The sequence below is a fragment of the Henckelia pumila genome, chromosome 1 (genome assembly GCF_033568475.1).
Source record: "Henckelia pumila isolate YLH828 chromosome 1, ASM3356847v2, whole genome shotgun sequence".
Classification (NCBI taxonomy): Eukaryota; Viridiplantae; Streptophyta; class Magnoliopsida; order Lamiales; family Gesneriaceae; genus Henckelia; species Henckelia pumila.
In genome coordinates, this window is record NC_133120.1 from 77,324,979 (window position 1) to 77,340,538 (window position 15,560).

Sequence of the window (15,560 nt, forward strand, 5' to 3'; positions counted from 1 at the left end):
TTTTTATTTAGAGTTTTAAAATTTTAGGTTTTATATTTAAAACTTTTAATTATCCTAAAACCTATTTTAATTAAAAAAATAAAACTCTAACCTAATCTACCCCAAACCCTTAACCGATTACCCTGGTAGCCGCCTCCCTCCCCTCTCCATCATCTTCTTCATCGAGCCATCAGCCAAGGAGGTTCCATAGCCGAGTTTTCTTCGAAACTTCGAGTTGTTCGTCGTCCCGTCGTCCCGGAATCGTCGCACACGCCGTTGTCGCTTCAAACCACGGTGCAAGGCATGTTTCCTTTCGATTTTTCTTGCCATGTCAGTTATGATAGTGTGTGTAGTGTTGTGCATCGAAAACTTTTAGTTTTTTTTTTCAGAAAATGTTTGAGTTTGATGAAGGCGTACGGTTTTGGTTGGATTATTAGTTCATGCTCACGTTTTTCTTCTTCCATGGTAGACTAGCTGCTGGTCGAGGGTCCAATGGGTGTGTGTGTGTGACCTGGACTCGAATGGCTCGAGTGGTTCGAGCCAAACAAGTCTAGGAGGCCTGCTGTTCAGATCGAGTTCCCTAGAGGTGCAGTTTAAGGTTGGAGGGAAGAGGGGTCGGCTGGGGCATGCAGGGCCGAGAACCAGCCGACCCATGGGCAGGTTAGGACCGGCAGGACCTTGGGAAGGTCCTGCTGGCGGCGACCGGCCAGTGGTGGCCGGGCTGGAGCGGCAGCAGCCCTGGAAGGGCTGCTGTACGCAACCAAGAGCAGCCGAGAGGGAGAGGGTTCGGGTTTTGGTCTTGTGGCGGGTTCTGGGTCGGGTAGGAGTCTGGGTCGGGTCTGGGCAGTATCAGGGTCGGGTCAGGTGGTTCGGGTCCGGGTTTGGTGGGCCGGGCTCGAGTCTTTTTATTTTTAAAATATTTTATGAATTAATGGGTTTTTGGGTCAATTAATTTGAAATAAAATTATTTGGACTCCCAATTAATTTTATTTGGACTTTTAAAATTTTAATTAAGTTAGTCCAATAATTTTATGGGCTTTTGAGCCCATAAAATTTATTGAGCCAGTCTTTGGGCTTTTGGGCCCATTGGGCCAGTTTAAGTTGTTATTGGGCTTATAATGTTTTAAATGGGCTTTAATTAATTTAATTGGGCTTAGAATAATTTTATTGGGCTTAAGTATGTTATTGGGCCAGTCTCAGTGTTTATGGACCAGATTTAAGTAAATGGGCTTGAGTGTTAGGGCCAGCAGTCCAGGACCATCCATGAGAAAATTGCATGTGTCCTGATTATATATTTAATTATTTTTATGCATTGAAGTTATTTTAATATTTATATGTTAGTAATAAATTTAAATTAAATATATATGAATGACACACATTTTAATTAAGTACATGCATTCATGAAATAATTTTATGCATAATTAAATGTTTAAGGTTGAGCAATAATAAAATATTTTATGTTGGAAGTTGAAGTAGTGTGACAATTTAAGGGGGATTCGTCCCCATATGTGAACTATTGAAGGGCAGTTTACTGCCAATTTAAGAGGTGATTCGTCACCGCCACGTACGTTGGTTTCCACGCTGATCAGTATTTAATGTATGATTTAAGGTTACACTACGGATACAACCATGCGATGTTAGAAAATTAATTGCTCAATAATGTTTATGTATTATGTTATTTAAGTTAAGTTATGTTATGTTATGAAATTTTCAAGTATGCTCATTCATGTATATGTATGTATTAGTATTTAATTGTTTTAAATTATTTTAAACCCTTGTTATGTTAGCATGTTGGGCCTCTAGGCTCACTACACTGGTATGGTGCAGGTGAGTACGTTGAGGATGAGGTTGTACCCACCGTAGGCGAGGATGTATGAGCGGGCATGCAGTGACCCCGTGACCGTGATAGATGTCTGAGTCACATGCATGTTTTTGATTATGTCAACACGTTACACATTTTATATTATTTTTCAGTGGTTGTGAGTTTTGAATATTTTATTGAATATTGTCAGTGCATGCAAATTTTAATCATTTTATTTATGCAGTATTTTTAATTAAATGTTTGACTCAGATATTTATTTTATTTTAAAGAATGCATTTTTATTTAAGTATTTAATTGTTTATTTATTTTTAAATCTTTTTATTCTGTGCATATATGTATGGGCATATATGTACATATTTTATTTAGTAAGTATAAAAAAAAAAAAAATTCCGCATATTTATTTATTTAATAATTATAGAGTTAGGGTCGTTTCATATCTAGTGCATAGAATATACTTATTTCGAAACTTTTCTATAGTCAAACATAATATACACTGAACCGAAATAAAAAGAATCTAAGTTCTAGATCCCATACCATATCATCATATTCATATGCACTTTATGTTCTTATTGATCTAGCTTAATCGCTTCTTATAATCAATCTTTTGCTATTCTGTACTTGGTTATTGCATCTTCATCTATCATGCAACATAAAAAAAAATTCCAAGTACGAACAAAGGCATGTTCCATTTCATTTCATCAAAAACTGTGGCTCAATTCTTCAATTCCATTCACAAATTCTCTTTTCTAATACAGATGTTAAGACATAACAAAGCTTTCAGCTAGCAATATATTTCTTGCACCAATAACGTAAACAGGTTAAAACAAAATAAATCTGTTACCTGCAATCTCATTTTCAGGTGAAACTTGAGTCTGATCCTCTGTATGATTTTGGGACTATTTGTCATTCTCATTTCCTCTGAATATGCGTTGCTTAGAACATATTCTAATACATATGCTTGAAACTTCTCTGCACTACTTATTAGGATGTATCCCTCCGCAATTAGTGCAATAATCACTAACATACTCTGCATTATGACCCAAACTAATCTGTCTCATCCGCTAGAGTTAAAGAAACTACTCCCATATCGCTTGCCTCGTATCTTCTCTGTGATGGAAATTGTGGCTGAAGTTGTGATTATCTCATATACTGTGACATGTCTAAAGTTTCCTTCTCACTTATTGAATCAACTTCAGTTCTCTTGGCTCTGTCTATGGCTTTCGCAAAAAAAATTTCGGTCGCCAACACAGGAATAAATCTCCGAGTTTAAGCCATTAATAAACAGCTCAACTTGAGATTTTTCATTATCAGCAACTCAAGGAATACATCGTAGCAGGCTTGAGGATCTGGTAACTTCTTCCTCGACATTCAAATTGTTCTGTTTCTGATTGGCATATTCTGTTTTCTTGGCATATTCTTTTTTCTTAGTATATTCTTCTTTCTTATCTGTTCTATCTGCTGCGGAAAGGAACCGCTAATAAAACTATGTTCTACACACTTGCCAAGAAATTTATATACCTATGCTCTCTAATAATTTCTTTATAACCATCCACCAGTTGTTTGCTAAGTATTGAAGTTGATATACAATCAGTTTGCTTCTACATTCATCTACATATTCTCAGGATTCAAACAACTAATCAAGCTCTTCGAACCAACTTCTACAAGCAATGACATCTTCTGTACCCGTCAAGATGGGCGGATGATAAGTCTGAATCCTCTCTAGTAATACTTCATTGATGTGAACGTAACATCCAATGATTCTATGGTATGCTGTTCTGTTCACCCGGAGGTGCTTACTTCATCTGAGAAATACGATTCTGTTCAATCTGGGTGCTTACTTCACCCGAAGAACACTGTTCTATTCAATCTGGGGTTCTTACGTCACCCAAGTTATCTTATAACACAATCTATAAGAAACTTAGAAATTTGTAAATCAGTAAGGCATGCATTTCTTCCAATAGGAGATTATAATCGCATGCAATTCATCAAATCAAGTAAAGCAATAATCATGCAATACTATACATACATGTGATGCAATTTACCCCGCTCAACTTCTATCTTAGTCCAAGAAACTTACGCTCTGATACCACTTGTTGTGGGGACCTCGGGTGCTAATCTCCATTCTTATTGGTTGTTGATATTAATAACAATCCAACAAAGAAGTAAGGAAGAAATAATTTTTTTATTTCGGGCGCGGGTGCGTCCAAAGTGGCAGAAAGTTTTACTCATCAGGGCGCGGGTGCGCCCAGAAGACCAGAAAAATTCCACTTTGGCATTTTTTGCTGTCAAAATGCATTTCTAAAGCATAATTGAATATAAAACCATCTCAAGTCAATTCTAACATGATCTAAATACATAATTCAAGCTAAAACATAAATCTCAAAGTATAAGAATCTAATACATAATTTTAGAAATACAAAAAAACAAGTTCAAATCTAGTTCTAAATTCTCAAATCATTTTAAGACTTTAATAACAATAGTTTGACAGCAAAATCTAATTCTTAACCCGAGTCTCCACTTTTAAATCTTTCAATCTCGAGCTATCCAAGTCTAGGCTAACTAGCTCCTGCCTCACCTGTTGTCATGCACACATACAAAACAAGACAAGAGTCGGATAACTCCGATGAGAATATATTTCTCAGTATAAAAGACATATACATGCGTTAAAATAATATCATCTCAACTTCTAACATATCGACTCAAGAATAGAGTAATATAACGCATATATCAAGAATTGATTCATATCAGATCTCTGCCATCAAGATTCGTATCCGATCTTGACATGGATATCCATCTATCGTCGTCACATATGACTCGAAAATAAGGTCGTATCAGACCTTGGAAGTAGAATCAATTCATTTATCATATCATATAAAAACCAAAGATCCACTACCTGAAATGGATCAACAACTTCAAGTTCTAAAACAAGAACAAATAATAAACAAGTATGTGATTTACGGGACAACTCAAGAATCATCATTCTCGAGTATCGAATCTCTGACTCTCTATGTCATCTTATACCTTTCGTTTTGTTGAATCATAGACGCTTCAAATATGAACAATCTACATCAAAGAACATCAATCAAATCTGATCAAGTTTCTTACTCAATCTTCAAGGTAGAAACAACTTCAAGCTTTGATCAAATCTTTATCGGTTCAAAGCTGAATTCTCAAGTCATCAAACTTCATTACCAATCTGAAAAAAAGTGATCATAATATCGAATTATCAATAATGAACTCACATACTTCATAAAAATCATAAAACAGCAACATATCATCAAATCATAACCAATGTCATGAGTTTCGAACCATGTTGGAATTTTCATATCAATTTCAATATATAGCTCAAGACTCAATCAATTCTTGATTCAACTTCAAACACTTCAAACTCGAATTCGTCGATTCGAATTTGATAACCTCAACTAAAATCTGAAATGAAGTGTTTAAAATCAAGAAATATCAGCTGTCAATTCATATAATCTTCAGCTCAATCACAAGACATCAAAACGGCTTCAAATCGTAAACTGGCGGCGTAACGACTGAAAACCGGAAATCCAAACTATATCTAAATCGATCCCACAATCTAATACACCACATATCACAACAATATAAGCATGAAACCCATGAAATTCAGCAATATCAGATATGGAGGATTCTCAAAATTCATAAGAAAAATTATAACAATTCCATACGTCGTTCTTTTCTCGATCCGTCTTTGAATATACAACACATGCTAGCTCAAGAACATATATAATCAATAATACTTTAATTCCATCTTCATATCAAAATTCAAAGTATTATAGAACTTAAGAAAACTTACACCAAAAAGTAGCTCTCGAAGAGGTGATCGCGAATATATGTTCAAATCTGAATTCTGACGGACAGATGAAGAAAAATCGGAGCTTTGGATGGGCTGAAAATGGCGTGAGGTTGCTACTGATTCTTCCCCCTCTTTCTGCCGCTAACTCACGTGAATATGATGATATATCAAGTGGGAGTTTAGATATATATATTGAGCTGAGATATATGTGAGTTCAGTACTGATAATTCAAGATTATGATCACTTGTTTTCAGATTGGTAATGAAGTTTGATGACTCTAGAATTCAGCTTTGAACCGAGAAAGATTTGATCAAAGTTTGAAGTTGTTTCTACCTTGAAGATTGAGTAAAAAACTTGAGCAGATTTGATTGATGTTCTTTGATGTAGATGGTTCAGATTTGAAGCGTCTATGATTCAACAAAACGAAAGGTATAAGATGACATCGAGAGTAAGAGATTCGATACTCGAGAATGATGATTCTTGAATTGTCCCATAAATCACATACTTGTTTATTGTTTGTTCTTGTTTTAAAACTTGATGTTGTTGATCCATTTCAGGTAGTGGATCTTTGGTTTTTATATGATATGATAAATGAATTGATTCTATTGTCAAGGTCTGATACAACCTTATTTTCGAGTCAGATGTGACGACAATAGATGGATATCCATGTCAAGATCGGATACGAATCTTGATGGCAGAGATCTGATATGAATCAATTCTTGATATATGCGTTATATTACTCTATTCTTGAGTCGATATGTTTAGAGTTGAGATGATGTTACTTTAACGCATGTATATGTCTTTTATACTGAGAAATATATTCTCACCGGAGTTATCCGGCTGTTGTCTTGTTTTGTATGTGTGCATGACAACAGATGAGACAGGAGCTAGTCAGCCTAGACTTGAATAGCTCAAGATTGAAATATTTAGAAGTGAAGACTCAGGTTAAGAAGTAGATTTTGCTGTCAACTATTGTTATTAAAGCCTTAAAATGATTTGAGAATTTAGAACTAGACTTGAACTTGTTGTTTTGTATTTCTAAATTTATGTATTAGATTCTTATACTTTGAGATTTATGTTTTGGCTTGAATTATGTATTTAGATCATGTTAGAATTGACTTGAGATGGTTCTATATTCAATTAGAAATGCATTTTGACAGCAAAAGATTCCAAAGTGGAATTTTTCTGGTCGTCTGGGCGCACCCGCGCTGTCCCCGGGCGCACCCGCACCCGAAATTAAAAAAAAATTTGATTTCTTGCTTACTTCATTGTTGGATTGTTATTAATATTGACGACCAATAAAAAAGAAGATTAGCATCCGAGGTTCCCACACCGTAGCCACCACACACACCAGAAAATATCATTTTTTTTAACATATAGCGGAGAGAAAGAAATTGAGCCTGAAAATTATCGAGATGATATCGGGAGACTTGGGCCTCGAAGAAGAGTACCTGAAAGGAATGATCCAAGTGCATTTCTTGACAGTAAGCAATTACCCGTCATGCTTGAACTCAAGCTTGACACTATGATTGCTAAAGAATTTCAATCAAAGTCTCGTAACCATCATATTCTAGGAAGATGTTGAGGTTCTTCAAGTTGATATCCTCCCGATTTGGTGCGCCTCGATTTTGTGTGCTTGTTCCTATGGTTTTCAATTTGAGAGAAATGTGAAGTCATTAGTTATCAATATGATTTAAGGGAGATATAGGCTTTTACTCCGTTATTTTTTAACAGTTCACTGACGGGAGGAACAATTTTGGAAAACATTTTAAAACATTAGGGATCAAATTGGCAGCCCAAAAAGACAAGTGACCATTTTGAGAAAATCGAAAAACAAGAAAGACCAAAATGGACTTTGTTCCCTCTTGTGTATTGTCAAAATATTATGGTATAATTAAGTATGTTATCAATATATTTCGATAAATTGTAAAATAATATTAAATAAATATATATGTTGTAAGACGATCTCACGAATTTATATCCGCGAGATGAGTCGCCTCGATCAATATTTCACATACAGAGTGAAAAATAATATTTTTAACGTAATTTTTTTTTATAAATCGGGTCAAGAAGATATGTTTCACAAAATTAATTTGTGTCTCACAAGAAGACCCATCTCACAGTACTGTATATATTGTAAGATGGTCTCACGATAATATTTTATATATAGAGTGAAAAATAATATTTTTGACATAATTTTTTTCATGGATCGAAACAAGACCTATCACACAAAATTAATCCGTGTTCTCACAAGTTTTTTTTTTTGGCAATATTAAATAAATTGATCGAAATTGTGGCAATTTTCGAGTTGAACTACAATATAGACACTTGTAAAGCCTTTATTTGATGCGCCATTGTCGATTTTGAAGAAATATGACAATTTAATATGAATTAAAATGTTCAATTATTTGAGATGAACGAATTCTTTACTAAGTTGTCATCCAATTTACGTAATTGCGACAAAAGTGGACTCGATATTTTTAAAATATTGAAAGAGGGCATGGTCGGCCTAACAAGTTAAATAGATTCGGCAGTAGCAAGCACATGCAATATATTTAATGGCAGTCTCTTTTATTCTTAAAAGACCCCATCCTATTAATTAACTCCCATCCATTTCCGTAGTACTAAACCATTCAAAAGCCACAAAGTCTTATACTTGAAAGTTGAATCTTAGTTCGTGTTTGGATAGAAAAATTTTAAATATTTTAAATATATTCAAATGTATTTTTTGTTGTATATAGAATTAGTAACATAAATTTCAAATATACTCTTTTCATGTTTATATGATACTTTATGTTAGTTAGGATAAATTTCAAGTCCTTCCAATAATGAATTTATTTGAAATGCATTCTACTTTATATAACTAATGTGTAAATAAGTATTGTATAGATTTAGGATTTGATCTATTGTTTTATTGTTAACAATTAAATAGAATCAAAATTCATGTATTTGAAATCCTTCCATCCAAACGCAAATTTATTGTTTGATAATTTCCCAAGAACCGCTTGCTTAATTCATGAAGAAAAAAAATATACGTCCCACCTAGTGTGTTATGCCAAGTGGAGAACAATCATTGGATGATTTCAAAATACACGAGTCTAGATCCCCTTAATTCAATATCCTATTTTAAGAAAATTATAACTTTTGGACCTAGCTAATCACAAATTTTATGAACATAACAGTAGATTTCAACCTAGCTATGGGTAATATCCCAATGATAGATCTAATGTCTCATGATTTGTCACGTCAACAATATATAATTAATTACGTATATGTGTAAAAATACGAACCGTTGGATGCATGATTTGAGTATTACCCATATGCTAAGATGAAGATAGCCCAAAATTTTAAAAATAAATTAAAACGGGCTCATCAATCTTCTCCCAAAATGAAGGGACCAATATATTAATTACTATACCTTTTTATCAGTTAATGAGACCCTACATTAAGTATATTATCCAAATTATATATCAAATGGTTTATATCAATACACAAAGATATAATTAATGTTATATTTGTGATTTCGCAAACCAAGAGCCGTTAGATCTATTAACGTAATAACCTAAAGATAGGTTGAGCTTTACCTCTTTGATCTCATACAAGTGCTTGACATTTACCGTAACTTATGATCAATACCTGATTAATCTATTTAAAGAAAAAAATATAGGGATTTTCCTTATTCAAGAAAAAGAATTAGCTTGAGGCTTTGACCACTTGAGCGTTTCCTTTCATACCGCTGGATATAATGAAGGAAGGAGAGTTAGTTTGACACTCAACTTATCCAATGATGGTTCCTCTACACACACATGCATATACATATATATATATATATATATATATTGTATTATATTATATTATAACATAAATGTATATATATATATATATATATATATATATATATATATACATTTATGTTATAATATAATATAATACAAAAACCCCAATAAATTAATTAATTACAACCAAAGTAAAGATTCATCTCCCCCAGCCTAATGATATTATATACAGAGCATGCATGTTTGAAAAAGAAGTGAAGCTCTATATTCAAAGTATGGAGTCAATTAAATGCCTTATATATAAATATGTTAGTATTCCTACTATTATTATTATTATTATTATTATTATTATTATTATTATTATTATTATTATTATTATTATTATTATTATTATTATTATTATTATTATTATTATTATTATTATTATTATTATTATTATTATTATTATTCTTATTTTTAAGCATCAACCTTTTTAAAAAAATATTAGAATTTGTTTTTCTAAGTAATTGGGAAATAAATATATAAATATGCTTTAATTTATAAAATTTACCATAAAAATCAATATTTAGTAACTTGGTAATCCGTTCGTAACTATCATATCCTATATATTATCCTCCCTTTTTTCCCCCAGAATCGCTAAGATATTTCTCAGTCTTTAGCAACATTTCTTGAACTTATTAAACACATAAATTATTTTTAAGATTTATATTTTAAAAAATTAATAATAATTAGGATAAGTTTGGATAACTGATGTTGTACGAAATCTTGTTACCCTGAAGATGGACTTTCGTGCGCTCAGTCAATTAGAGTAAACCACACCTTAATTTAGGAAACCAACTGATTCTCGCGTGTCCAATCCAATAAAATAAGAGTCGTCACTTGCGTCATGAAATGATGTTTGAGGCGTCGGAGAATGTCCGACGAAAATCTTTCAACGCTCAAGTCAGCGATCTACCCAAAATATGTACTAAAAAACTAGATAGTTTTTAAAGCATAAATTGTAAGAGCGTATTATCAAATGAAGAATGTCCTCTTATTTATAAAATTTCAAGATGTTGATGGGCTTCATTCCTGGGCTTAATGTCACTTAACTATTTATGGGCTCATTCTTTCTCCCACTATATTATTCATAATTCATGCAATTAATTTTAATATAACTAGAATAATTATAAGAAAAATGATCACTACAGTTTAAAAAATATTTAAATAATTAAATTTTTTTAAAGTGGTTTTATTACATAAAAAATTGATTTTGACATTTGGAAAAATGTTGAATTTTTTTAAAAAAATAATAAAAGCAGAAGTAAAAATCAAAAAACCAAAATTTCTGACTTTTAAAAAAAAACTTAAATAAGTTTTTTTTTAAAAAAAACTGTTTTTTAAACAAATGTCAAAGTTTTAAGAAAAACACTTTATTTTTTCTTTTCTTTTCATTTTTTTTTAAAAAAAAGCTTTTCTTTCATTGACTTTGTAACCAAACACACTATAAGCCCAAAGTCTCGACCGAACACTCTCATTTATCATATGAGATCGCTGAAGATTTTAAGAATCATGCAATATTGGGATATTAATTTGTATCTTTTTTTTTTTTTTTTGTGGTGGGATATTAAGTTTTGGAGTACGAAAATGTATTATCTATACTATTAATAAAAGGAAAGATGCTAATATGCTTTTCTTAATATTCCAAACGCACTTTTAATTAGTTTGTTGTGACTTTTGTTTTTTATTCAACTTTGATTTACTTTTTTTATTTTCTTTAAACTTTATTTTATTTTCTTTAGTGAAAGAATGTTTGAATTTGTTCCAATGTACAATAATCATAAATCATTCAATTTTATATAATCATCTTTTTATTAAAAAAATCGTTCATCCTCTATATTGTATAAATTAATTCTAAGCCATAGACAGTAAAATGAAATTAAAATATTGCTCTCTACAATTAAAAAGTTAAAATAAAATTGCCATTGTTCCATCAATTTTTTTTGCAACTGACAACGCACTTTTATACATGTCCCATTTAAGTATTAGTGGGCTGAAATAGATCTTTATTTTGGGCCGGTTCGTTTGTTTGTAGTCTTTACTTCTTTTTTAGTTTCATATTATTTTATTTTTCAGAGAGATTTGATTCCATTAAATATATTTATGAGTTTTTCGACAAAATTTATTTCAAATATTTTATATGGTTTAGAATTAATAAGGTTTTTTTAAAAATGATTTTGCTTTATGCTTTATTTAAAACTGTTTTTCAAACATAATAAGTTGAGGCGGGAAATTTTAAAAAAATAAAATACACTAATATTTTAATGCACATATCGTGTGCTTATATAGTTTGGCTTTCTCAACCAAAATGATTAAAAAATACATGATTTTTTAAAGAGTGCACAAAAAAACACACGGTTGAAAAACGTGAAAAAAAAAAGGAAACCAAGAAATATGAAAAAAAACAACAAAAAGAAAAACAAAGACACAAAAAAAGGGAAAATAAAAGGCCACACCAAACCTACACACTTTTTCTTATAATAGGCTGATTCTTAATAGATAGTATAGAAGTATAGATATTGAGACGATTTTGGTTATTTTGAATTCATAATATGATCACGTGACATCTTGTAAAAAAATAGTATTATTTCTTATAATTATCCGATGGATATCAGATATTTTTATTTTGAATTCAGATAATTATGCAATATCTAAGCTTGTACAACAGTAGCTAACTGTCCTTATGTGAGCATGAAACAAGTTTGATAATAAAATTTGGGATCATCTTGTACGTTTAAAGAAAACATGAAATTATCCGATGAACGTCGTATATTTTTATTTTGAATTAAGACAATCATGTAATATCTAAGCTTGTATAACAGTAGCTAACTGTCCTTATGTAAGCATGAAACAAGTCTGATAATATAATTTGGGATCATCTTGTACGTTTAAAGATAACATGAAATTATCCGATGAACTTCGTATATTTTTATTTTGGATTAAGCTCATCTTTTATAAACATAGTAATACTTTTTTATGTAAAGCATGAAACACAACCCTTTTCACTATGACATTTTTCAGGAAGTGATTTCAGCAGGATTTATCAAAAACCCAACAAATCGAGTGTTGGAGACACATCGATGGGACTCCTCACAGTGTGATTGCCATTCTCTTCTACCCAAGTGAGCGATCCATATCCAGACACTCCCTTGAAACGAATCGTTAAAGAATAACTCAGCTTCTCATATTTCTTGTTGAATGACAAAATCCTCGGCGAAACTCTGATCTGTATCCCATTCGGTGCTGTTTCCACCTTAGCTTTGTATGTGGCTGCTCCATTCCCTACGTTTGTCACAGTCCTTCGAAACGTCCGGCTTACCGTCTTCTCCCTTTCTTCTGCACCGTATAGAGCTATGAACGACGGGTAGTTGAGGTCCGATGAGGGATTCGAGCAATTGTAGCTTGATCTTATGATGGTTTTCGTTTGCTCCAGAGTGAAGTTCATTGAGCAGACGAGGTTGACGAAATCTTGTGGTGTGGCTTCGTATATTAGGCCTGGATCAAGAGCTCTGTTCGGGTCGACTTGCCCTGCACCGATTCCTTCGGGTCCAACGGTAGATGCATAGTCAGTGGCCATATCCTTGATGGGTTGGTTAGTATTATCAAGTGGATTTGCGGTGGTCATCATGGCGGATTGGATTGCCGAAGGACTCCATTCGGGGTGGGCGGCCTTGAGAAGAGCAGCGGTGCCCGAAATATGCGGGCAGGCCATGGATGTCCCTGATAACAGAGTGTAATTACTTGTTAGTTCCGTGTTGTTGATCCTGGCACTCGGCCTGTGAGGATTGTAGGCCGCTAAGATCAACACTCCTGGCGCCATTATGTCAGGTTTCAAGATGTACTGATAATTCCTGGCCGGGCCTCTTGAAGAATCGTCGGATAAGGCCGGAGCCGGTCTCGGCTTAGTACCAAGAATCGTTTGCTGGAAATCGATGCTGGCCACGGGTTTTGCGTTTTCTTCGGATGCGTAGCGAATCACGTCCAAGGATTCTTTCGGCGTGATCACCACTCCAGGGTGAGAAAATGAACTGGATCGCTGAAGACCGATTTCGTCAGCAATGATAACAACGGCTTTCACGTTCGTTCTGCGTAGATATTCCATCAAGAAGAGGGTAACATAAACTTGGCCAGTCATATTGCATATGATGATGCTGTTACCGGGGGCTTCCGCCAGTAATTCAGACGAATCGCAAGCAGAGAGGGTCCTGTTGTAAACGAGAGGCAAGTTCTTGATCACAGGCCGAGCCGGGAAGGTGCTCCACCCAGCAATTTTTACTCCATTCCCCAATGTTAATGTCCCAGAAAACCATCGATCAACAGTTCCGGATGCCACCACAGTAGCCCAAGGGTACCCTTGTAGCAGAGATGCAGTCTCCGGGCCACGATTCCCCGCTGAGACAGAGACTAAAACTCCCTTCTCCCTGGCGCCGAAGCTTGCTATGGCAAGAAAGTTCTCGTACAACTCGACTACTCTAGTACTTATAGATACCGACAGAATATCAACTCCATCAGCCACGGCTTGGTCGATTCCAGCCAGTATATCAGATTGTTGAGTCCCTCCGGTCCAAAGAACCTTGTAAATGGCCAGCCTAGCGCGCGGTGCTACCCCTCTAGCAGTTCCGGGGGCGTATCCGAAATACGACACGCCTTCGACATAGTTACCAGCGGCTATGGACGCCACATGTGTGCCGTGACCGTCAGTGTCTCTCGCAGAATTCACAGATATCTGTAAGTCGGGATCCGCCGCACGTGCCCCTGCGTTGAAATACCTCGCACCTATGATTTTCTTGTTGCATAACGATGAATTGAATTCATCCCCTTCTTGGCAGATTCCCTTCCATCTTGCAGGAACTTTCGTCATACCATCGTCTTTAAAGCTCGGGCTTTCTGGCCATATCCCAGAATCGACGATACCAATGATCACATCTTTTCCATATTCTGAAGCTGGCCAGAGACCTGCTGCGGTATTAAGGGAGAGAAATTTGTAGGAATGCGTGGTGTCGACTGTAACAGAACCATCCGGATAAGCCAAGAGGAACCCAGGAGACTTTTGTAAAGTTTGGAGTTCATCTTTCGACAGAACCGCGCTGAATCCGTGGACGGCATTGTCGTAGGTGTAAATGAGATTCGGGCCGAGTTTTCGGTCGTCCGATGATGTCTGGGGAACGGATTTTGTGGACTGGAGTATGGAAGAATACCAAAAATGGTGACTGGTGAATGCTTTAGGCATGTAGGATTTGTCCATATGGACAATATATGAAGATCTTTCTGCTGAAGCATTTGGAAGCTGTTGGGACAGAAGAATCCATAAGAATACATACATTAATGTAAGAGCTCTCGTGTCAGCCATTTTCATTTCGTCTCCGAACATAGGCCACTATTTTTTATGTTCTTTCAGCTCAATTATTGGTTTGCATAGTATCAAAATACACTATTTTAACCTTTAAAAAAAATACAGTATTTTCTCTCATCGTGTGATTTGGATCGAAACAGATGGCATCGTTTTGTTGAGATATATGTTAGAGGCGTGGGGTTTTCTTCTCTCATTAATTAGTTCAAATATCACTGTCCTTTCAACGATTTCTCTTCGTGTTTTGGTTTGTTCGTTTTTGAAAAGTAACATTTATTATTCGAACTTTGTAATTGAAAAATTGAAATCTTCAAGTATATTCAAATAGAACAGTGAGGGTAATTTTTAAATTTTTTTTAGGACCAATGTATTTGGCTATCTCGGATTCTCGCGCGTTACATATAACACACACAAGAAAACATTTTTTAGTGACTTGATAATCATTATACATATATTTTTCAACAGCTAATACTTTTTTATTAAACATTTGTGAAAAGATAATCAACACTTATGCCGTTGTGTGGACTGATCAATATTAATAACTGAATATAATTAGGCATAAATTAAATCAATTATCATATATATGAAAACATTACAAGTTTATACCTTGATGCAATCTTTGATACAATAGTCTTCAATCCGTAAGGAGAATTTAAAGGCAGTGGCCCCCCATTTCACCTAACACCCTTTCCCCAGCTTCATCCATTTTAAAGCATGGATAAATTAAAAGCTATCGTGCTCGTCCTCACACCGACACTATATTTTAATACTAAA

The 15,560-nt window shown here is 34.1% G+C and overlaps 1 protein-coding gene across 1 annotated transcript; it reads right to left on the reverse strand.

The window, feature by feature from the left end:
- Positions 1–12,286: 12,286 nt before the first annotated feature.
- Positions 12,287–15,002, reverse strand: LOC140876421 (subtilisin-like protease SBT3). The gene has a single exon (XM_073280372.1). It carries the CDS (start codon positions 14,805–14,807, stop codon positions 12,480–12,482), a length of 2,328 nt encoding a protein of 775 aa, XP_073136473.1. The 5' UTR covers positions 14,808–15,002; the 3' UTR covers positions 12,287–12,479.
- Positions 15,003–15,560: the final 558 nt, after the last annotated feature.

Coding starts and splice junctions, on each gene's coding strand:
- LOC140876421 (XM_073280372.1), bottom strand. CDS start 14,807: ATGTTCGGAGACGAAATGAAAATGGCTGACACGAGAGCTCTTACATTA.